Genomic DNA, 17,670 nt, shown 5'->3' with positions numbered 1-17,670 from the left:
AGTGTGAAAAAGAAGAATTATATAAAGATAACCTTGATGTTTTGAGATGAGAGTTTTAGACAATATTTGTCCTTAATGAGAAGTGGGTCCCCAAGAAGATCATGCGGAAGATGGTGATGTGTTTTAGCTTGAGACATGTTTAGCTTTACTCCAGGACATTTAGGTGGACTTTTCAGGGGGAAGTCATGAATTTGGATGAAATTAAGCATTAAGCTAAGTGTCATCAGCTATTACAGAAGCCATGTGTTCAGACGGGATCATATATAGTGAGAATTTTGAGTAAGAGAAGAATTTTGGAAATACCTATTGTTAAAATAAGCAGATTGAAACACACATGATCCTAAAAGATAAAAAGTCATCTATGTATGAAAGGAAATTGATTTCAAGCTCAATGGCTTGATTTTCTACTGAAGTGGTCACTGAGGTTTCATTTCCACCCCAAGTCACACCCTTAGGGCCACCCGCTACATTTACTCTAAAGACACACTGAGTGCCTACCATACATTAAGTATTGTTCTAGGGATGTTGGGATACTAAACCAATCTTGCCCCCAAGAAGCCTGAAGCCCAATACTAAGAGAAGTTCAACAGATGTCTCTTTTGCTGTCACCAAGCCTCAGATATATTCACAATGTTCATGGGAAGCAAAAGTGCTTCCACAACAGCCCCAGTTTCAGAAGCTGTTCAGGCTTCTGGAAGTAACACCAAACTAAGCCTAGATCACGACTAGACAAGGTAGCCCTTCTCCGCATGAGCTGGGGCCCTTAACCATGGGGTGGACATATGGGCAGACCAAACAACTGAAGTTGTAGGGAAAGCTCACACCAATTTTTCCACACTACTTCCTCACTGACCAAACTCTCATTCTCCGTGTTGCTTGCTTCAAGCCTCAGCAGCTGTGAATTCTGCCAAGGCTGTCCAGAAAACGCTATCAGCAGTGAAGAGTGTCCATGCTTCTGAACAGCATGGTTACCATCAGAATGCATGCTCCTGTACCCTCTTCTTGTATCTTAAAAGTATGTCATTTTTGAATGGCAATAGGTGCGAATGGTTAATCAGAAAAATCAGTCCCTCAAACACACACCCACCCACCCCCCCACACACACACACCACTGCATACCAGTTAAATTTCACTGCCCCCCACCATAAATGTCTCTGAAAGGCACAATAGTTATTTCAGGTGTGGCAGGTTAGCAATTATTTTGGTCAGAAACTTCTACATCTCTCAAATCATGTCACATTAACTCATTCATACCATATTCACGCATCCCACATTTGTTGAAAATCTAGTACCTGCCAGGTCTAATATTATGCACCACAGGGCCATGTTATAGACTACTCCAGGTTTATTCAGTTCTTATTCAAGTGAAAGTCTTTTGTGATAAAAACATAATCCAATAGGCTGCTACTGTTTCTAAAATCCTGAGTGAGTTCAGGTTGGCCTATTGATTCTCTATTTTTTTTATTCTCTACTTTTGATCTGTCTTACAAAGTTACTTACACCTTACTACAAATTTTCATATATGCAAATCCTTTCCCTAATGAACTTAAATTTTAGTACTTAAAATTACCTTATGAGTCTACGTATCTGTTAAAGTAACTTTCATGTGTAACAAATTAGCAACATTGAACCAGATCAGATTTATATTTAAAAAATATTCTTTTTATTCATTGCTGATTTGTTTGGCCTAGCAAATAAAGGCTGGTGCCCTCACAATTGGTCAGAGAAAACAATCACACGGTACAGCCGTGTTGTATTTATTTATTCTGATAAACAGAGAACAAACTACACAGCTCATGAAATATATACCATAAATAACAAATGGCAGTAGTTCAAAGATACATAATATTTGAAAAACTATGTACATGTTAAGTCTCTACCAAGGGAAAAAAAAAGTCTATATCAAGGAAAGATGGAAAGACATGAACTTGAAATTATTAATGAAATATTTTAGTTGTCCCCCAAACCCAAATCTATATTTTTTGGCATCTAAATTCAACACTGATCTCAAATCGGGTGTGTGAAAGGAAGCTTTCTAATGTCTTTCTAGGTCAGCAGGGAAAGAATATCCCTCACACCTACATCCAGCAGCTGGACTTCCTTCGAAGCTCATCTATGATGAAACTGAGTAACCAGGATAACTATAGAGTTTCTGACAAATCTTTAGGGCTGCTTTGTCATCACCAACTGTTCCCAGACATGATGCTCAGCTCTGGGTCCAAGGGGCTATAGGGGCGGGGGAGGGGAGGGTGGCAAGATGGTAGGAATGAGTTGGGGCAAAAAGAGAAAGAACTTAGAGATGAGTGAGGCACATGGTAGTAGAAAGGTTCAAGCAGGGTCAGGACAACCAACCAGGTGTCCATAAAGGGTCAAGTTTCCAAAGTCATCCGCTGATCAATATGAGAAGAAAGTAAACACAAAGGAAATACCACGTGCTTCCATTACATTCAAATCTATTCTCCTGTGGTGGTTCCTTGACATGGGAAGGACTGCTATAATAGAAACCAACTGGATTTTCAAGGGCAAGAGACTTTGCCACTAAACAAGATGATGTCATTCTTCCTGATGATGAAGAGGAATGGGTGATCAGCTCTGAATACCCTGGACTCGGGGAGCTGCTTTTCTACGATGTTACTTCCTGTAGCAGCAGTGGCCTCTGTACCCTCCTCAGTGACCTCTATGTAGGACTTGTGCACCATTTTGGACACATACAGACGGCCTCCTGCAGCTATACCAGACAGATCAGCTCTGGATTCATCAAAGATGTCTTTCAGCCCCAGGGCTCTTAAATGGTGTTTGATTTCATAATTCTTCTCTATCTTGAATTGAGGAAGAAACACCTCAACATACTGAGAGCTCATTTTTCTTGGATTGGTCCACTCCATTAGATTCTGAAAGGTCAGCCTGTTTTCAATCTGCAGGAATATTGAAAAAGCAATTCAGAACCATACGCTTAAGAGACAGATAAAACACCAACCACAAAGATAGATGGTTTTCCGTAATTATCCTCTCCTGGATATTTGCATGTAAGAATGTCAATGGGTTCAGGGGAATCTGAAAATGGGAAATTATTAACACAGTTAAAGCACTCTTTAACAAATCATGTTTAATTCACTCTGCTATGACAAGGTGTGGCTTACTTGTATTTCGAGGCATTTCTGTTCTAGTCTGCATATGAACAAATATAGCCAAAGTGGAACAGTGGGCAGGTGAAGGAATTAGGGTAGCAAGGATCATCAGAGGGAGAAAGGAGCTCAGTGGTCATTTAAGCCAGTGTTTCTTGACCATTTTCCATCATGAAAGTAATAGGAAATGGTATTGTTTACATAGCTTGCAGGAATAGCCAGTGGAACCCCAGGGGGCCCAAGGCAAGGAGCCCAGAGGTCTAGCCTCCAGGGTTTATTTAGGTGATCTGTACCTTCCAGTACAATTACCTACACCATCTGGGGGGCTTGGGTCCAAGTCAACTCTCCTACTCAACACATGCAACAAGGGAAGCTCAAGACACTGTAAGGAAATGTGATGAATTGCCTGGCTGGGCACCTCAGTTACACAGCTATGAGCCCATGGCTCTCTTTCCAGAACCACTGCTGCCCCAAACAATTCACAAGTGGAGCTCACCAACTCCTGAATACTGACAATTGATCAGAGAGACTAGTCCAGACTTATACAGGGAAGATTTTTCATGCACATTATTTACAAATCTTATAGGTAGATATCTGTTCTCAAATTCAGTCTCACTAGAATCCTAAAGAGCTTTTCAGAGCTATCCTTATCAAGGATCTAAATTTATATAATCAAATTTTGTCTAATTTAAATTTTATGCATGTAAGTGATCCAGTTTATAGTTAATCTATAACAATTTCTCATTCTGAATTTGAATTTTTCCTCATTTAGCTCACCATAAAGCCAAATCCCCATTATTTAGTTACATAGGGTTATATAGGTCTGTAGGATAATGTAGGAATATAGATTTATACTAAACTGACCCAAACATCTTTAAGAAAATCTATTATGGAAAAGAAAAAAGTAGACAATGAGTAAAAGAACAAATCTATCTTTTGAGTTATCTGCTGTTTGTTTTATATGGGCTACTTTTTTCTACTACTGTAGATTATTTGGAATCAAAATCTAATTGTGATAAAGATTATCAAGTGAATTATTTTTTTAAGATTTTATTTATTTATTCATGAGAGACACAAAGAAAGAGGCAGAGACATAGGCAGAGGGAGAAGCAGGCTCCCTGTGGGGAGCCCGATGAGGGACTCAATCCCAGGAACCCCAGATCCTGCCCTGAGCCGAAAGTAGACACTCAACCACTGAGCCACCCAGGCGTCCCTCAAACGAATTATTGACCTAATATGAGTACCAATATTTTATATTGTTACTTTAGATTTATCAATAGCAACGTTATGACATTCCTCTTGCTGTTCATGTCAAAAAACACAATTACAATGAAACTAAATGAAAATCGTAATGCAAGAATTCTTACAACCTGAAATTTTTAAGTGGATGCATACAAACACAATCAATAACATCCTAAAAATCTTCTAATTCCCCAGTGGTGAAAGTGGTAGTAGCAACTTACTTGGGATAGGTCATTCTCAGGCAGCATTATGTACATGCTTATGCCACCATGATACTTGAGCTCAAGAACCTGCATGGGTGGGTCTCTAATGACAGACAAATTGAACTTCCGTTCTTGATGCATCATGGAGACTGCTTTCCCAGGACACTGAAAGTCAAGTTGCAAAAAAACTTTTATAAGCCCTCCTTATTTCATTTATACAATGAAAATGATGCTTCAATTTTTGGTTGTTCCTATAGATTTTTCCTGACCTGCTGCCAAGCAGTGGTTCACAGTTCAGACTTTGAGATTAACTGCCTGAGTTTAAAACTCCCAGCTGTGTAACTTTGGGCAAGTTACTTCACTTCTCTGTGCCTCTATTTCTTCACCAGTATAATGAGGGTAAAACTAATCTCTACTGCATAGAACTGTTGAAAAGATTACATGAGTTAATATACCTAGCACTTGGTACACTGCTTTGCACTTAGTGTTTTACCTGAAAATGTTTATATAATAAGTAATGAATAATCATTAAATCCCATTATAATTTAAAATGACCACCATAGATTTTTTTTTATAAGACTTCATTCTTAAATTTTGTGATTTGGATAGTACTGTCTGTATTTTACTTTTGATGAAAGAAAAATATCGAGAGTATTCATAGTAATATTTATCACTCATTCAGTGATCTTTTATTTCCACCAGCTCTCAGTACTCCTACGTCTCAAATTTCTGATGTGGAAAAATGCAGGAAGAATATTTCAATAAATAAAACTAATTTTAAGTTAACCTGAGTTTCTCTGCCTCAAAAGGCTGAGTGATTGAAAGAAACTTTTGAGATCAATTAGTGGAATCGCCTCATTTGTGAGGATAAGAAGGTCTATAGTGCTTGAGTTAACTTGACTCCAAAGCCTTTGATGTTTCTACTATTAGATTACTGTGTACAAATTGGTAACCACACAAACACACACACACACACACACGCACACACACAAGAATATATGTTTTATAAAAGTTGGTTAAGACTGACACTTGGAAATGTGTAACTTTACTAAATATAACTTCTTCCTTTGTAAAAAGACACACATCCTTGCTTTGCCTCAGGAAAATCATTGATATTAAATGACTAGAACTATCCACCCCACAGTTAGAATTACAAAAAACTAAAAGCACACTTTTGTCATATTTTCAAGTTGATGACATAGGCATCCAAATATTAGAATACTTTTAAATGAATCCATACTTTATTACTTTTCTAAAATTTGAATGTATTTTAAGAAATATTGACTTACGGGACACTTCCAGTCATGTACCATAAACTGCATTATCAGGAAAATAAGTTGTATTATAAGCAATTCACCATAAAGCACTGGTAAGCAGTAGAAGAAATAAGTAAAGAAATGAGGAATCCTTCATTTGTCTATATAAATACCATAATTTCTGCAAAGGAATACTATTGGCAAAAAAAAACTTCTTAAATTAAAAATATTTCCATACCTTGGGAGATTTGAAATGACAATTTAAGGTTTCATTCTTGCTGAAGGCCAACTCCCACTTGCCTTTGAAGTACACGGCATTCACCAGCACCATTACAGCAGAGGAGCTTATGCCATCTTCTTGAAAGACATTCCTGATTTTACCTTTGGACAAATAAATGGAGAAAAAAATGTTAATTTTTAATGTAATTTTTATTTTTTATATTTTTAGACTTATTTATTTGAGAGAGAGGCAGAGCAGGGGGAGGGGTAGAGGCAGAGGGAAAGAATCTCAAACAGACTCCTCACTGAGCATGGATCTCACCACTCCGAGATCACAACCTGAGCCAAAATCAACAAGCAGATGCTCCATTGACTAAGCCACCCAGGCACCCCATTAATGTAATTTAAAAAAAAAGACAAGCTGAACATGATATTTTCCTTATGACATAATTCTAATAATAAATGATATTAGTAATAATCTACGAACAATCACTCCATCCAGTACTCTCTGAACACTTTATGTACAGTATTTGGTTTAATCCTCACAAAATCTCTATGAGGCAGGCACTATTATTGTTTTCACTTCCTGTTGAAGAAGATGGAACACAGAGAGATGGAATAATTTATACAACATCATACAACAAGAAAGTTACGGCAAAAGGATTCCAACCCAGAAAGACAATTCCCCAAGGGCCCTCCTTGCTTGTAAGCACCAAACTACTTTACTGCCCCAATGAGATCACAGCCCTCCAAATATAATTCAACTCCATTCTGTTGGGCTAATTACTTCTTTCATTCTACATTAAGATTTTTGCTGGATGTCAAACCTACTCTTGATACTTGAATCATAACCATGAAAGGCACCGTCCTTGTCCTCATTGGGTTCACGGTCCAGCACAGGGGAGGCAACAACCAAACAGAGCCATACACATTGGTACTGCAGCCATGTGCTCAGGGTGCTGTAGGAGCACAGATTAGGGGCTCTCATCTCTGGCTTGACCTTCTGCTGGAGCTGAGGGCCAAGGGGAGGCAGAGAGAAGCTGCATATAGTAGAGGCTGTCTATTTAAACACACGGAAGCCTGGAAGAGCACAGCATATTTGGGAAAATCCTAACTCATTCTGATGTATTAGGGAAAGTAGTGGTTGGAAAGGTTACAGTCAGTGACCAAATAATGAAGAGCCTACATGTCTGGTGGTAACTTTGGATTATCCTGAAAGCAATGGAAAATGATTATTCAGTATTCATTGTAAGATAAGAAAGAACACCGTCATGATGGGTCAGATTTCTCTTTCAAAAGGACTGCCCTGGTATGTGTGGAGGATGGGGAAGGGGTGATAAGACCTGGGTGGGTTTGTTGGTATGTTGGCAGCATTTTGAAGTGTTCCCCCCAAATGAGTATTGAGAACAAATGCTTATCAAACTAAGAATAATTTTAACATATATTTGCATGAAAAAAGAAGGAAAAGAAATAAATAACTGGTCCAGACGGAAAAAGGTGTTATCAATCTGATACCCTTAAAAAATACACACTAAATAGAATTCCATTCAGTTATTGGGAAAAGCAATGGCACAGTGTTAGTTTGTGAATAGTGTATTTGAAACTTGTGGTGGCTAATGGTCAAAGTAATCCTCTACTGAGGTAATGATGAATGAACAAAAGGAAATTGAGACACTGTATTCTTGTTCCCAGTTGTAGTATGTTGAATGTTTACCTTTTAAGAATGCAAGTCACATGTTTCATATATTTGAGACAGAACCAGACTCAGCAAATACAGGTATATTGTTCTGAGTATAAATCCGGGTCAAGCCTTAAGTAAAGAAATGACCAGGCTTATAATCAGTTGATTATAAAATACCATATTTGTTTTGACTCAACCAGAACATCAGCTGGAAATCGGTTTTTAGATGTATGAAAGACACTTACCAATAAAGCAATGTATTTTTTCTGAAAGGTACTACCATTGCCACAAATATTATTTTGATAAATGAAGAGGCTTTTAAAATGAAAGATAAAGTATGCATCTTTTAGAAGAAGCAATGATATAAAAATATATTTCACATATAGTAGGATGTCATAAGTTCAATAAGCTTCTTTAAGAAAAAACAGCAAGATACTGGATTGATCATTATAATGAAATATTATGTTGTGGTCACTGAAAATAATGTTCTATAGTCTTCTAGTCTTTGTTCACTACACAGGTATAAGATATTGAGGATAACTGAGTAAATTAGTTCAGCTTGTCACTAATGGATGAAATGGTCATAATGAAGTCAATATTTGTTTCATAGGTTTGTTTCCCAATCCAATGAGATAATGTAATAGATAAGATTTCTGAAAAGTATAAAGCATGCAGATTATTAAGATACTCAGAACCACATTGTGGACAAATATGAAAGCAATTCTTTTTTATTTAATAATATATTTTATTTAACCAATACATCCCAAATCATTCCACCATATAATATATATAAAAAGCTACTGAGGATATGTTTACATTCTTTATTTCATACTTGTTCTTTGCAATTAGATAGTCATGAAAATTGCAAAGTAGTCTGTAAAAATGTGGGAGATAGAGTATGAAGAAAAAAATCTAGACATAGATGTGAACATAGGCTACAAACATAACTAGGTCAACTTATGTGCATGAGGCCAAGGACTAAAATAGATAATGGGAAAAGGGGGAATCCCTGGGTGGCTCAGCGGTTTCACGCCTGCCTTTGGCCCAGGTGTGATCCTGGAGACCCGCGATCGAGTCCCACGTCGGGCTCCTGGCATGGAGCGTGCTTCTCCCTCTCCTCTGCCTGTGTCTCTGCCTCTCTCTCTCTCTCTCTCTCTCTCTCTCTCTCCTCTCTCTCTATGTCTATCATAAATAAATAAATTTAAAAAAAAGAAAATGGGAAAAGGAAACTGTGATTTACTGAGGTGCTAAAATTGTGAGGAATTTTTGCTTCCCATTTTTCAATGTGATTAAAAAACATACAGCATCATATTTACCATCTTAACAGGTCAGTTGTATTAACTATATATGCCTTGCTGTGCATCACACCTTCAGAACTTACTTCATCTCGAAAAACTGAAACTCTAAATGCATCGGACAACTCTCCTTCATGCACCAGCCCCAGACCCTGATAACTGCCACTCTATTTTTTTTAGTTGAAGTACAGTTAGCATACACTATTATATTAGTTTTAGGTGTACAACATAATGATCCAACAGTTCCATACATTACTCAGTGGTTATCGAAGTAAGTGTACTGTTAATCCCCTTCACCTATTTCATCTCCCCCCCACCTCCCCTTTGATAACAACCACCTGTTTTCTCTGCATTTAAGTCAGTTTTTTGTTTGTATCTTTTTTCTTTGTTTTGTTTCTTAAATTCCATGTATGAATGAAATCATAATATCTGTGTTTCTCTGTCTTATTTCACTTAGCATTATACCTTCTAGGTCTGTCCATGTTGCTGCAAATGGTAAGATTTCATTCTTTTTATGGCTTAGTAATATTCCTTTCTATCTATCTATCTATCTATATCTTGATATATATATATATCAACATATATATATATATCTTCTTTATCCACTAATCTACTAATAAACATATGGTTGCTTCTACATCTTGGCTACTGGAAATAATGGGGCAATAGCCACAGGCATATATATATATTTTTTCAAATAAATGTTTTCATTTTCTTTGGATAAATATCCAGTAGTGGAATTCCTGGAGCATATTGATAATTCTGTTTTTAATTTTCTGAAGAACCTCCATACTGTTTTCCATAGTGGCTGCACCAATGTGTCTTCCCACCAACAGTGCTTGAGCAATATTCAATAACAGCAACTATTACTTTGGATTAGGAGGAACTGTTCCTTGCATATCTTACAAAAGACTTCCACCTGTATTTTTTAAAGATTTTTTATCTATTTATTTGAGAGAAAGACAGCAAGTGGAAGGGAACAGGAGCAGGTGGGGAGGGGCAGAGAGAGAGGGGGAAGCAGGCGCCCCCCTGAGCAGGGAGTAGGACTTGCGGCTCTATGCCAGGACCCTGGGATCATGACCTGAGCCAAAGACAGACACTTGACAGACTGAGCCACCTAGGTGCCCCAAAACTTCCAGCTTTAAACTTGACTATTGTTAGTATTCACATATCACTGACAAATCTTATAGAAAAATAGGGTTGCACTCACCATGTGTCTCATTTTCAACCCATTTATTAATTTTATATCTGGTATCTTCTACATCATTTGTAAAGTCAACTCGTTCCACTTTGGCATTGTATAATTTTTCAGCACACTCAATATAGTCCTATAAATATAAATAATTACAGTTCTATAAGTAATACACAGTTCTTATAGTCATAAATCACCATCAACTAAGCATATAAGAAATCTGTTTTTGAACTCATCTCTTCATTTCCACCATCTAACTCAAAGACTCATTCCTCACTCAAAAATGAGGAAATATGGCTAGAAATATGAGAACATGGCTAAGACAGGAGCTGGAGAACCTGAAACTGAATTTGCACAGCAAGCATGCTATTTGAACTTATGTTTATTAGGGAGAGGCTGATTAGGATTACATCTAAAGACCACTCCCTTGGCTTTACCACTGCTTTCTCACTATAAATACTTCAACAGTGTCTTAGCTTATCTTTCTTGCTTTTGTCACCCCCTTCCTACTGAAAACATTAAGAAGGCTTTCAGGCTACTTCTTGTACTTAAAAAAGGAAGCTCAAGCCCCTGGACTTTGCCTGCACTTGAAAGAAAGAAAAAAAAAAAGAAGAAAAGAAGTCAAGTTGATGAGAACAAGCAGAAAAGGTGAGCACTCCAAGCAATAGTACCCTCAGAGGAGTAGGAGGATCTTTGGACACTCAGAAGACCAACAGGAATTTGTGCTGATGGAAGCATGTGTAGAAGATGGAAATGGAGCCAGGGCAGAGGAAGAGCGTGAGTGTCTTGTTGCCCTTGACAAGGAGCTTTCATTTTATTTTAGAGTAAGTTATTTAAAGCATTTAAACAGAGGAATAATATTTAAATGTACATTTCATAAAGGGGACTCTGAAATCAGCACAGAAAATAAAACTGATTGGAAATAGAAGGACTTGTTAAAGTGTCCTAATAGTTTATCCTGAAGGATGTAAAGAGGTCCTGAACCGAGGCACTAGCAATTTCCAGGGTCATGGGGAAGACAAGACAAATGTTAGAAATGCACTAGAAGGTGGAACTAGCTCTTTTCTTATCCCCTACCCTTCCATTTCCTTCTTGAACCATTCAGACTCAAAGCCATAAGGAGGGGCGAATCTAGGTAGGTATACATCTCAGGATGGGGAGGACCACTGTGGCAGGGCTGGATGGCATAGCCCCATCACAGTGAGGAGCCATTCAGCACAAAGTTTGAGTGGCCAAAGCAGATGAAGAACACATTGCCTTGTCAGGGAAGCCCAGCTCTGGAATTCAAGTTCAGGCAAAGTCCTGAGGCATCCCTGAGGAGGGGAGTCCTTATGCAGATACTAGATCTTAAATAGTGTGAGATGGGCATCCATGTGGGGTGTCAAAGCACAAAAAAGTGGGAGTGACATCTCTGTGGTAGGCAGCTCACCATGGGGTGTGGGGGACTAAGTGGAGGGAGGAAGTATTCTCGTGGAGAAACAGCCTAACATGGAGGGGCAGATCTCTCATGGGATGAAGAAGGTGTTTTCACACTGGGAGGGGCAACAGCATCAGTGATAGGAGATTGGTTACATAGAAGGAGGTGGATCAAACAAGTAAATATATAAGAATAATGTCAGCCAGACTTCTCACTATTAGAGAAGAGAGATAAACAAACATAGGAAGACAGAAAACAAAAAAATGAACCCTGTGGTGTATTAATGGAAATTGGAGATACCAATAGGAACTCATGAGTTTCATTAGATACAAGTAAAGAGATGAACACGCATTTAATATATGCATGTATCTTCCTTAAAAAGAACTAGGGCTCCTGGAGAAATGGCTGATTCTAGGACTAAAACAGGAAAAGAAGATGAGATTGGAACATCTCATGGTGCCAGAGAGTGCTCAAATGAAGGGGGCCTATCAAAAAAAACACAGATGCCAATAGAAGAAATAATTTGAGCATGAAAATAATATGATGGATTATAACCTTTTGGCTAAAACAAAAGACACCATGGGTCCATATTGCTATAAATAAACAAACAAATAAATAAATACGTTTTCTCAAGAATGAGATATTTACACAGCCTGAAAGCAGTTCCCTACAAAATACTTAACAACAGGGGAAAAGGAGGAACTTCACAACAGTGAAACCCAGCATATCTGTGTAATCACATAATCAAAGATGGCAGGACAAGCAATGGGATAAATCAGAATCCTGCTGGTGTGCAATAGGGATAACACAATAAAACAAAACACTGGATGTTTCCATCAAATCTGGTGCAAGTGTTAGCTAATGTTATGGCAATAATCCTCGCACAATATATAAGTGTATCAAATCAACATGCCATACGCTTTAAACTTATACAATATTACATATCAATATCAATCATATTTCAGTCAAACTGGGGAAAAATGGAACTCTAATTATGAAGAAACATCAAACAAACCCACACTGAAGGGCATTCTAAAATATACCTGGCCTAAAACTGGACACTGTGAATATCATCAAAATTGTCAAGATCATGAAAGTCAAAACAGGCTATGAAATGTTCCAAATTGAAGGAGACTAAGACTAAAAGTGAGTCAACAACAGAATATAGTGCATGACTCTGACTAAATCCTTTGCTATGAGGGGATGATGTTGGGCTGACTGGTAAAACTCAAAAGGTTTGAAAGATAAGCTGATAAGCTGATACTAATGTAAATTGTTAACTTCCTGATCTTGATGGTTGTATCATGATTATTTAGAAGAATATCATTTTTTGTAGGAATTACATGAAACTATTCAAATATGATAAAGCATCTCAAATGGTCCAGGGGGGGAATGTTCTTTCTACAATACTTGCAACTTCTATGTGAGTTTGAAATTATTTCAAGGGACGCCTGGGTGGCTAAGTGATTGAGCATCTCACTCTGAGCCTTTTGCTCAGAGTGTGATCCGGGGATCTGGGATCGAGTCCCACTTCAGGGTCCCTGCATGGACCCTCTCCCTCTCCCTGTGTCTCTGCCTCTCCTCTCTGTGTGTCTCTCATGAATAAATAAAATCTTTTTTAAAAAAGAAATTATTTCAAAATAACTTTTCTTTTGAAAGTAGAAGGAAAACCTCTTAGGTCTTCTTTTCTGATGCACTATGAAGCTCCAGGAAAGGGATAAGTCAGAGTTGATCAAAATACTTGGTAAGTCATTCACTGAAAGAGAACCCAGGGGTTGGAGAATATGTGGGGACAGGAGAGATGGTGTGCTGAAGAATCCATAGACCCTGAGGATTTGTAGTAGGCAGGTAGAGAGATGAGCATAGCACTCTGGGTGAGGAATGATTCATCATACAGCCACAGAGAACTGTGGAGTTATGGAGGACAGAGTCAAGGAACTACACACTTTCAAGTTGATCACCTCTTCCCGGGTAAAAGAGTAGACTCAAAGTGTTAGAGGTCTGATAGCAGAACCCTAACGAACACCAGTATTTCAGAGATAAGTGAAGGAATAAAGATAAACAAAGGAAAATGAGATGAAGAAGAAGGTAGAAAACCAGGAGAAATCAATGCCATAGAAACTATGAGAGGGGAAAGTTTCAGGGAGCTCCAATAGTGTTGAATACTAAAGAGGCAGGTAAGACCAAAACTGCGAGGTGCCCATAGCTTGGTGTCCATAGCTTGGTGTCCATTGGAAGCCATCAGTCACCTTGGTAAGAGCAGCTTCAGGAGAATGTAGAAGGTAGAAGCTAGTGTGCAATAGCTAGAGTAGTGAGAGAGGGTGAAAAAAATGGATCCTGCCTAGATTTACCACTCTGAAGAAATTTGATTTTTCAAGTTTAGATTGTCAGACTGAGAAACACAAAAATGAGAAGAGAATCATGGGGTAACTTTAAAAAAAAAAAGAAGAGAAAAATTTAGAAGATTTGTCTCTGGAGCACATTTATATGCGAAGACAGTAGAGTGACGGAAGTTCAGGAAAAATACTGACGGAAACATATCACCAAGAAACTTGGGTGGGGAGTGAGGTGGCAAGAAGAAATGGAAAAATTATCCATTAAACAGTGTTCCCTCTGAAAATGAAGGGAAAGAGGAAAGGGAGCCGGGTGTGAGTCGGTGATATGGATCACCCATGATGGTCTCTGTTTTCTTTGTCAAGTAGAAGACAAGTGGAGATGGGAATTTATTGCTTAAATAAGAAAATACATTATTCTGTGGTGAATGTGCTTCTACCTGTAGAAGAGAAGCTGGAATACAAAACAACACAAGTCTAGGTTTTTTCTCTATATACAGTCTGTTCCGCAAACTTCTATCATATGTTCATCGTTAAGAAAGAGCCACACTGTGTCTCTTGAAAATTCTTCCATTAATTTTAAGATCAAATTGCCTATCCAGAACTAAAATATTTATCCTATGTATATTACAACATGTATTTTCACTTAAGTACTAAAGTAAATTCCTATTTTAAAAAGGGGGGGGAGCAGCCCAGGCGGCTCAGGGGTTTAGCGCCGCCTACAGCCTGGGGCCTGATCCTGGAGACCAGGGATCGAATCCCATGTCAAGCTCCCTGCATGGAGCCTGCTTCTCCCTCTGCCTGTGTCTTTGCTGCTCTCTCTCTCTCATTAATAAATAAATAAAATCTTAAAAAAAAAGTTTGAAATTTAAAGGTGCTTGTGCCAAGTATGGAAAGTCTATTTTTGAGGTGAAGACGACAAACGATTGTAAAATTAGGACCGAGTCAAGTGTTTGATCTTGGCCAGGCAGACAGCAGTGGGTGTGCGGGTGGTCCCTTCCGCTGGCTAGTCACCCATGGAGCCCAGAGCAGCAGTTCTGAGGAGCACAGGGGTGTCACCCTGAGGTCTCGGGCTATCCCAGATGACCCAGACATCCACCCACACACCGGAAGGCCATGGTTGACACCCTGTTGCTGTCGTAATTCTGATGACCAGGGGAGACAGGATGTGTGCTGAAGAAAACCCAGGGACATTTCCACCAAATCCCATGGCTCCTGGTCCTCACCTGGGCACCCATAGCCCTGGGCCCTTCTCCTGCCCCAGGACCAACTGGATGGATCTAACGTATCAGAGATCTAGAGCTCATGGCACAGAACTAGTTGAAACTGAGGGTGGCCACAAGGGTTTGTTGGGAAACTGAGAGAGGCAGAAGAGCTTTCAGTAAGTGTTGGGAGGAATGAGAGAAAGAAATTACTGAGCACCCAGCTGACTGCTGGGCAGCACAGAGAACACCTAGCAGGGCTGGGAGCCAGTGGCATCATGCTGGTGACCACACACAGACACACACACAGCACAAGTGTCGGGTAGTGGGTGGCCAAGGAACAGCTGCTGGGGGAAGTCATGGGACTGATCCGGATGGGGCTTTGCTGGGGGAAAGAGAGAGCTGATACGTTGAGAGACGACAGAGAGATTAAAAAAATTGCATAACTCACTGCAGCTGAAGAACAGGTAGGGTGGGGCTGAAATAACGAAAGAACAAGAAGCATGGAATGATGTGGCCACTGACAGGCAACTCCAGTTGTAGATTTCAGGAGTGCAACAGTTCTGGGCGTTGATGAGTTTCAGGGTGTGGCTTGGGCATTTGTTACTGTAGTGGTATAGAGGGAGGGTCACTGTGAGCACCGTGACTGTGCTCACAGCTGGGTGTCCTCTTCAGCGTCCCTGGGGAACCTTCAGTTACCCGAGATGATGGCAGAGCTGGGGGGCAGGAATGGCATTCACAGAGGTCCGACCAACCAAGACAGATGTAGCACAGATTTGGGGAAGAGGGAGGAGAAGGCAACAGAGATGGTGGTTGGGTCTTCTACATACTTTTTTGTAAAGACAATTCATACATTATTATTATCTTTAGCAATTCTGTTGGACTCATCCATACTCAAATATGAGTAAAAAACTGTTACACAACAAAAGGAAAAATACTTGGGAGATGATCTATCTTTGCACTGGTCTGACAACCGAACGTTGACGACAATAGTTACATTTTCAGTGCAAAGTAGTTTTTAGAGTAACTAACTGTGTTTATAAAGGTTTGGGACGGTAGAAATGGCAGTGTCTGTTTTCCATGTTGGTGATCGGATGTCACCCTCACCGCGCTGGGTGCACACACTGAGTGCCAGATAAAGTAACATGGAAATGTGCTATAAATAGTAACATGACATACACATCAACCTCCAGGTTAAAGAGCTAGCAGTCCCTCAGGGACTCTGCAGCATGTGTGGGAAAAGAGGCACAAAATGTGCAGCTGAACACAGAGGGTGGCCCCTGTAAAGCTTCGGTAGGATTCCTTTGGAGAGATTAAAACACAAAGTGGCCTCATGCTTCAGACTTGGCCAGCTGCCAAAGGGTTTGGGAGTGGTGTAGGAAGGCAGAGAATCCGTGTGGGTGACTGGAGAGACAATAATGGCTGGGTGGAACACAGACAGCTGGCCAAGAGGCAAGTGGAGATCAGCCCAGAGATGTCATGAAGCAAAGCTCTGTGGTCGTCTGACAAGTGGGGAACTCAAAGGGAGAAGAAGCACGCCCAGAAAATCATGGCCCTTGCATCTGCTTCAATAGTACTAACCTGCCTGGTCGCCCCAGCGATGGTGGCTCTAAAGCGTGGGTTGAGCCCAGTGGCGTGTAGGGTGTGGTCTGGGTCACACTGGTCTTTGGGTGGTGAATGCAGTGATAACACAGACACCACAAAGTAACATGAAAACTCGCCTGCTGACCTCGAGTGAACCAATCCTCTGCCTTCCGCTCACTTCCCTGCTGCTGCCTGGCCTTATCCTAAGTCCCACACAAGGGGCCCTTGGGTCAGTGATCTCACCGCAACGTTACTGTTGGCAGGACAGATGAAAGCATGGCTGAGAACAGAGGGGGGGACTCAGCCCTGGGGATCCACAGCCATCCCAGGAGACACGAAGCTCAGAGGAAAAGCTGTTTCCTCTGCTGCCCACAGAAAACCCTAAATGGGTTGCTTGCTCCTCCCACCCGGTTACAGCTCCGCATCACCGCCAGAGGACAGGGGTTTGGAGCCTCGAAGTCTGCTGACCCTGAGTATGGGGATCACTTGGCTCAAGTGAACTGCACTCTGAAAACAGAGTGATGAAATTTCGAAGACATCTGGGAACATCATTAGCAGCTATAAGAAAAAAAAATCTAAAAAAATAAAAAAGAAAAGAAAAAGAAAAAGAAAAAGAAAAAAAAATCTCCATTGTAAGGCTCCCTAGAAAGACACAAGTCCCTTTGCAGACAATGGATTGAACGAGACTAGTGTCCAGAGAAGAAATCACCTGTGATGCAGGAGACCACACTTACCTTATGAAAGTCAAACACTTTTTCTGCGAAAAGACCATTGACAATGCTGAGCTCGTAATACCTATGGGATGTGTTTATATCAGAGAGGACTCTTTTCAGTTGAGATTGAAGTCCTGGCTGTTATTAAAAAGATTCATAAAACTGTATTACAGGACTGCAAATATAACTGCACTCTTACTTACACAAG

The 17,670-nt window shown here is 39.8% G+C and overlaps 1 protein-coding gene across 2 annotated transcripts in view; it reads right to left on the bottom strand.

The window, feature by feature from the left end:
• Positions 1-1,741: 1,741 nt before the first annotated feature.
• The window catches only part of LOC129495388 (serpin B7-like), a 51,232-nt gene continuing 35,303 nt past the window's right edge, over positions 1,742-17,670 (bottom strand). For both annotated transcript variants that reach the window (XM_055302838.1, XM_055302839.1), the window contains exons 4-8: positions 17,484-17,600; positions 10,232-10,349; positions 6,065-6,207; positions 4,589-4,735; positions 1,742-2,915 (exon numbers count right to left, since the gene is read on the bottom strand). In XM_055302838.1, the coding sequence (XP_055158813.1) occupies positions 2,517-2,915; positions 4,589-4,735; positions 6,065-6,207; positions 10,232-10,349; positions 17,484-17,600 (924 nt within the window). In that variant the 3' untranslated portion in view covers positions 1,742-2,516. The remainder of the gene's footprint in view (positions 2,916-4,588; positions 4,736-6,064; positions 6,208-10,231; positions 10,350-17,483; positions 17,601-17,670) is intronic.

The sequence above is a fragment of the Nyctereutes procyonoides genome, unplaced genomic scaffold (genome assembly GCF_905146905.1).
Source record: "Nyctereutes procyonoides isolate TBG_1078 unplaced genomic scaffold, NYPRO_anot_genome, whole genome shotgun sequence".
NCBI lineage: Eukaryota > Metazoa > Chordata > Mammalia > Carnivora > Canidae > Nyctereutes > Nyctereutes procyonoides.
This window is presented reverse-complemented; position numbering and strand designations above follow the sequence as displayed.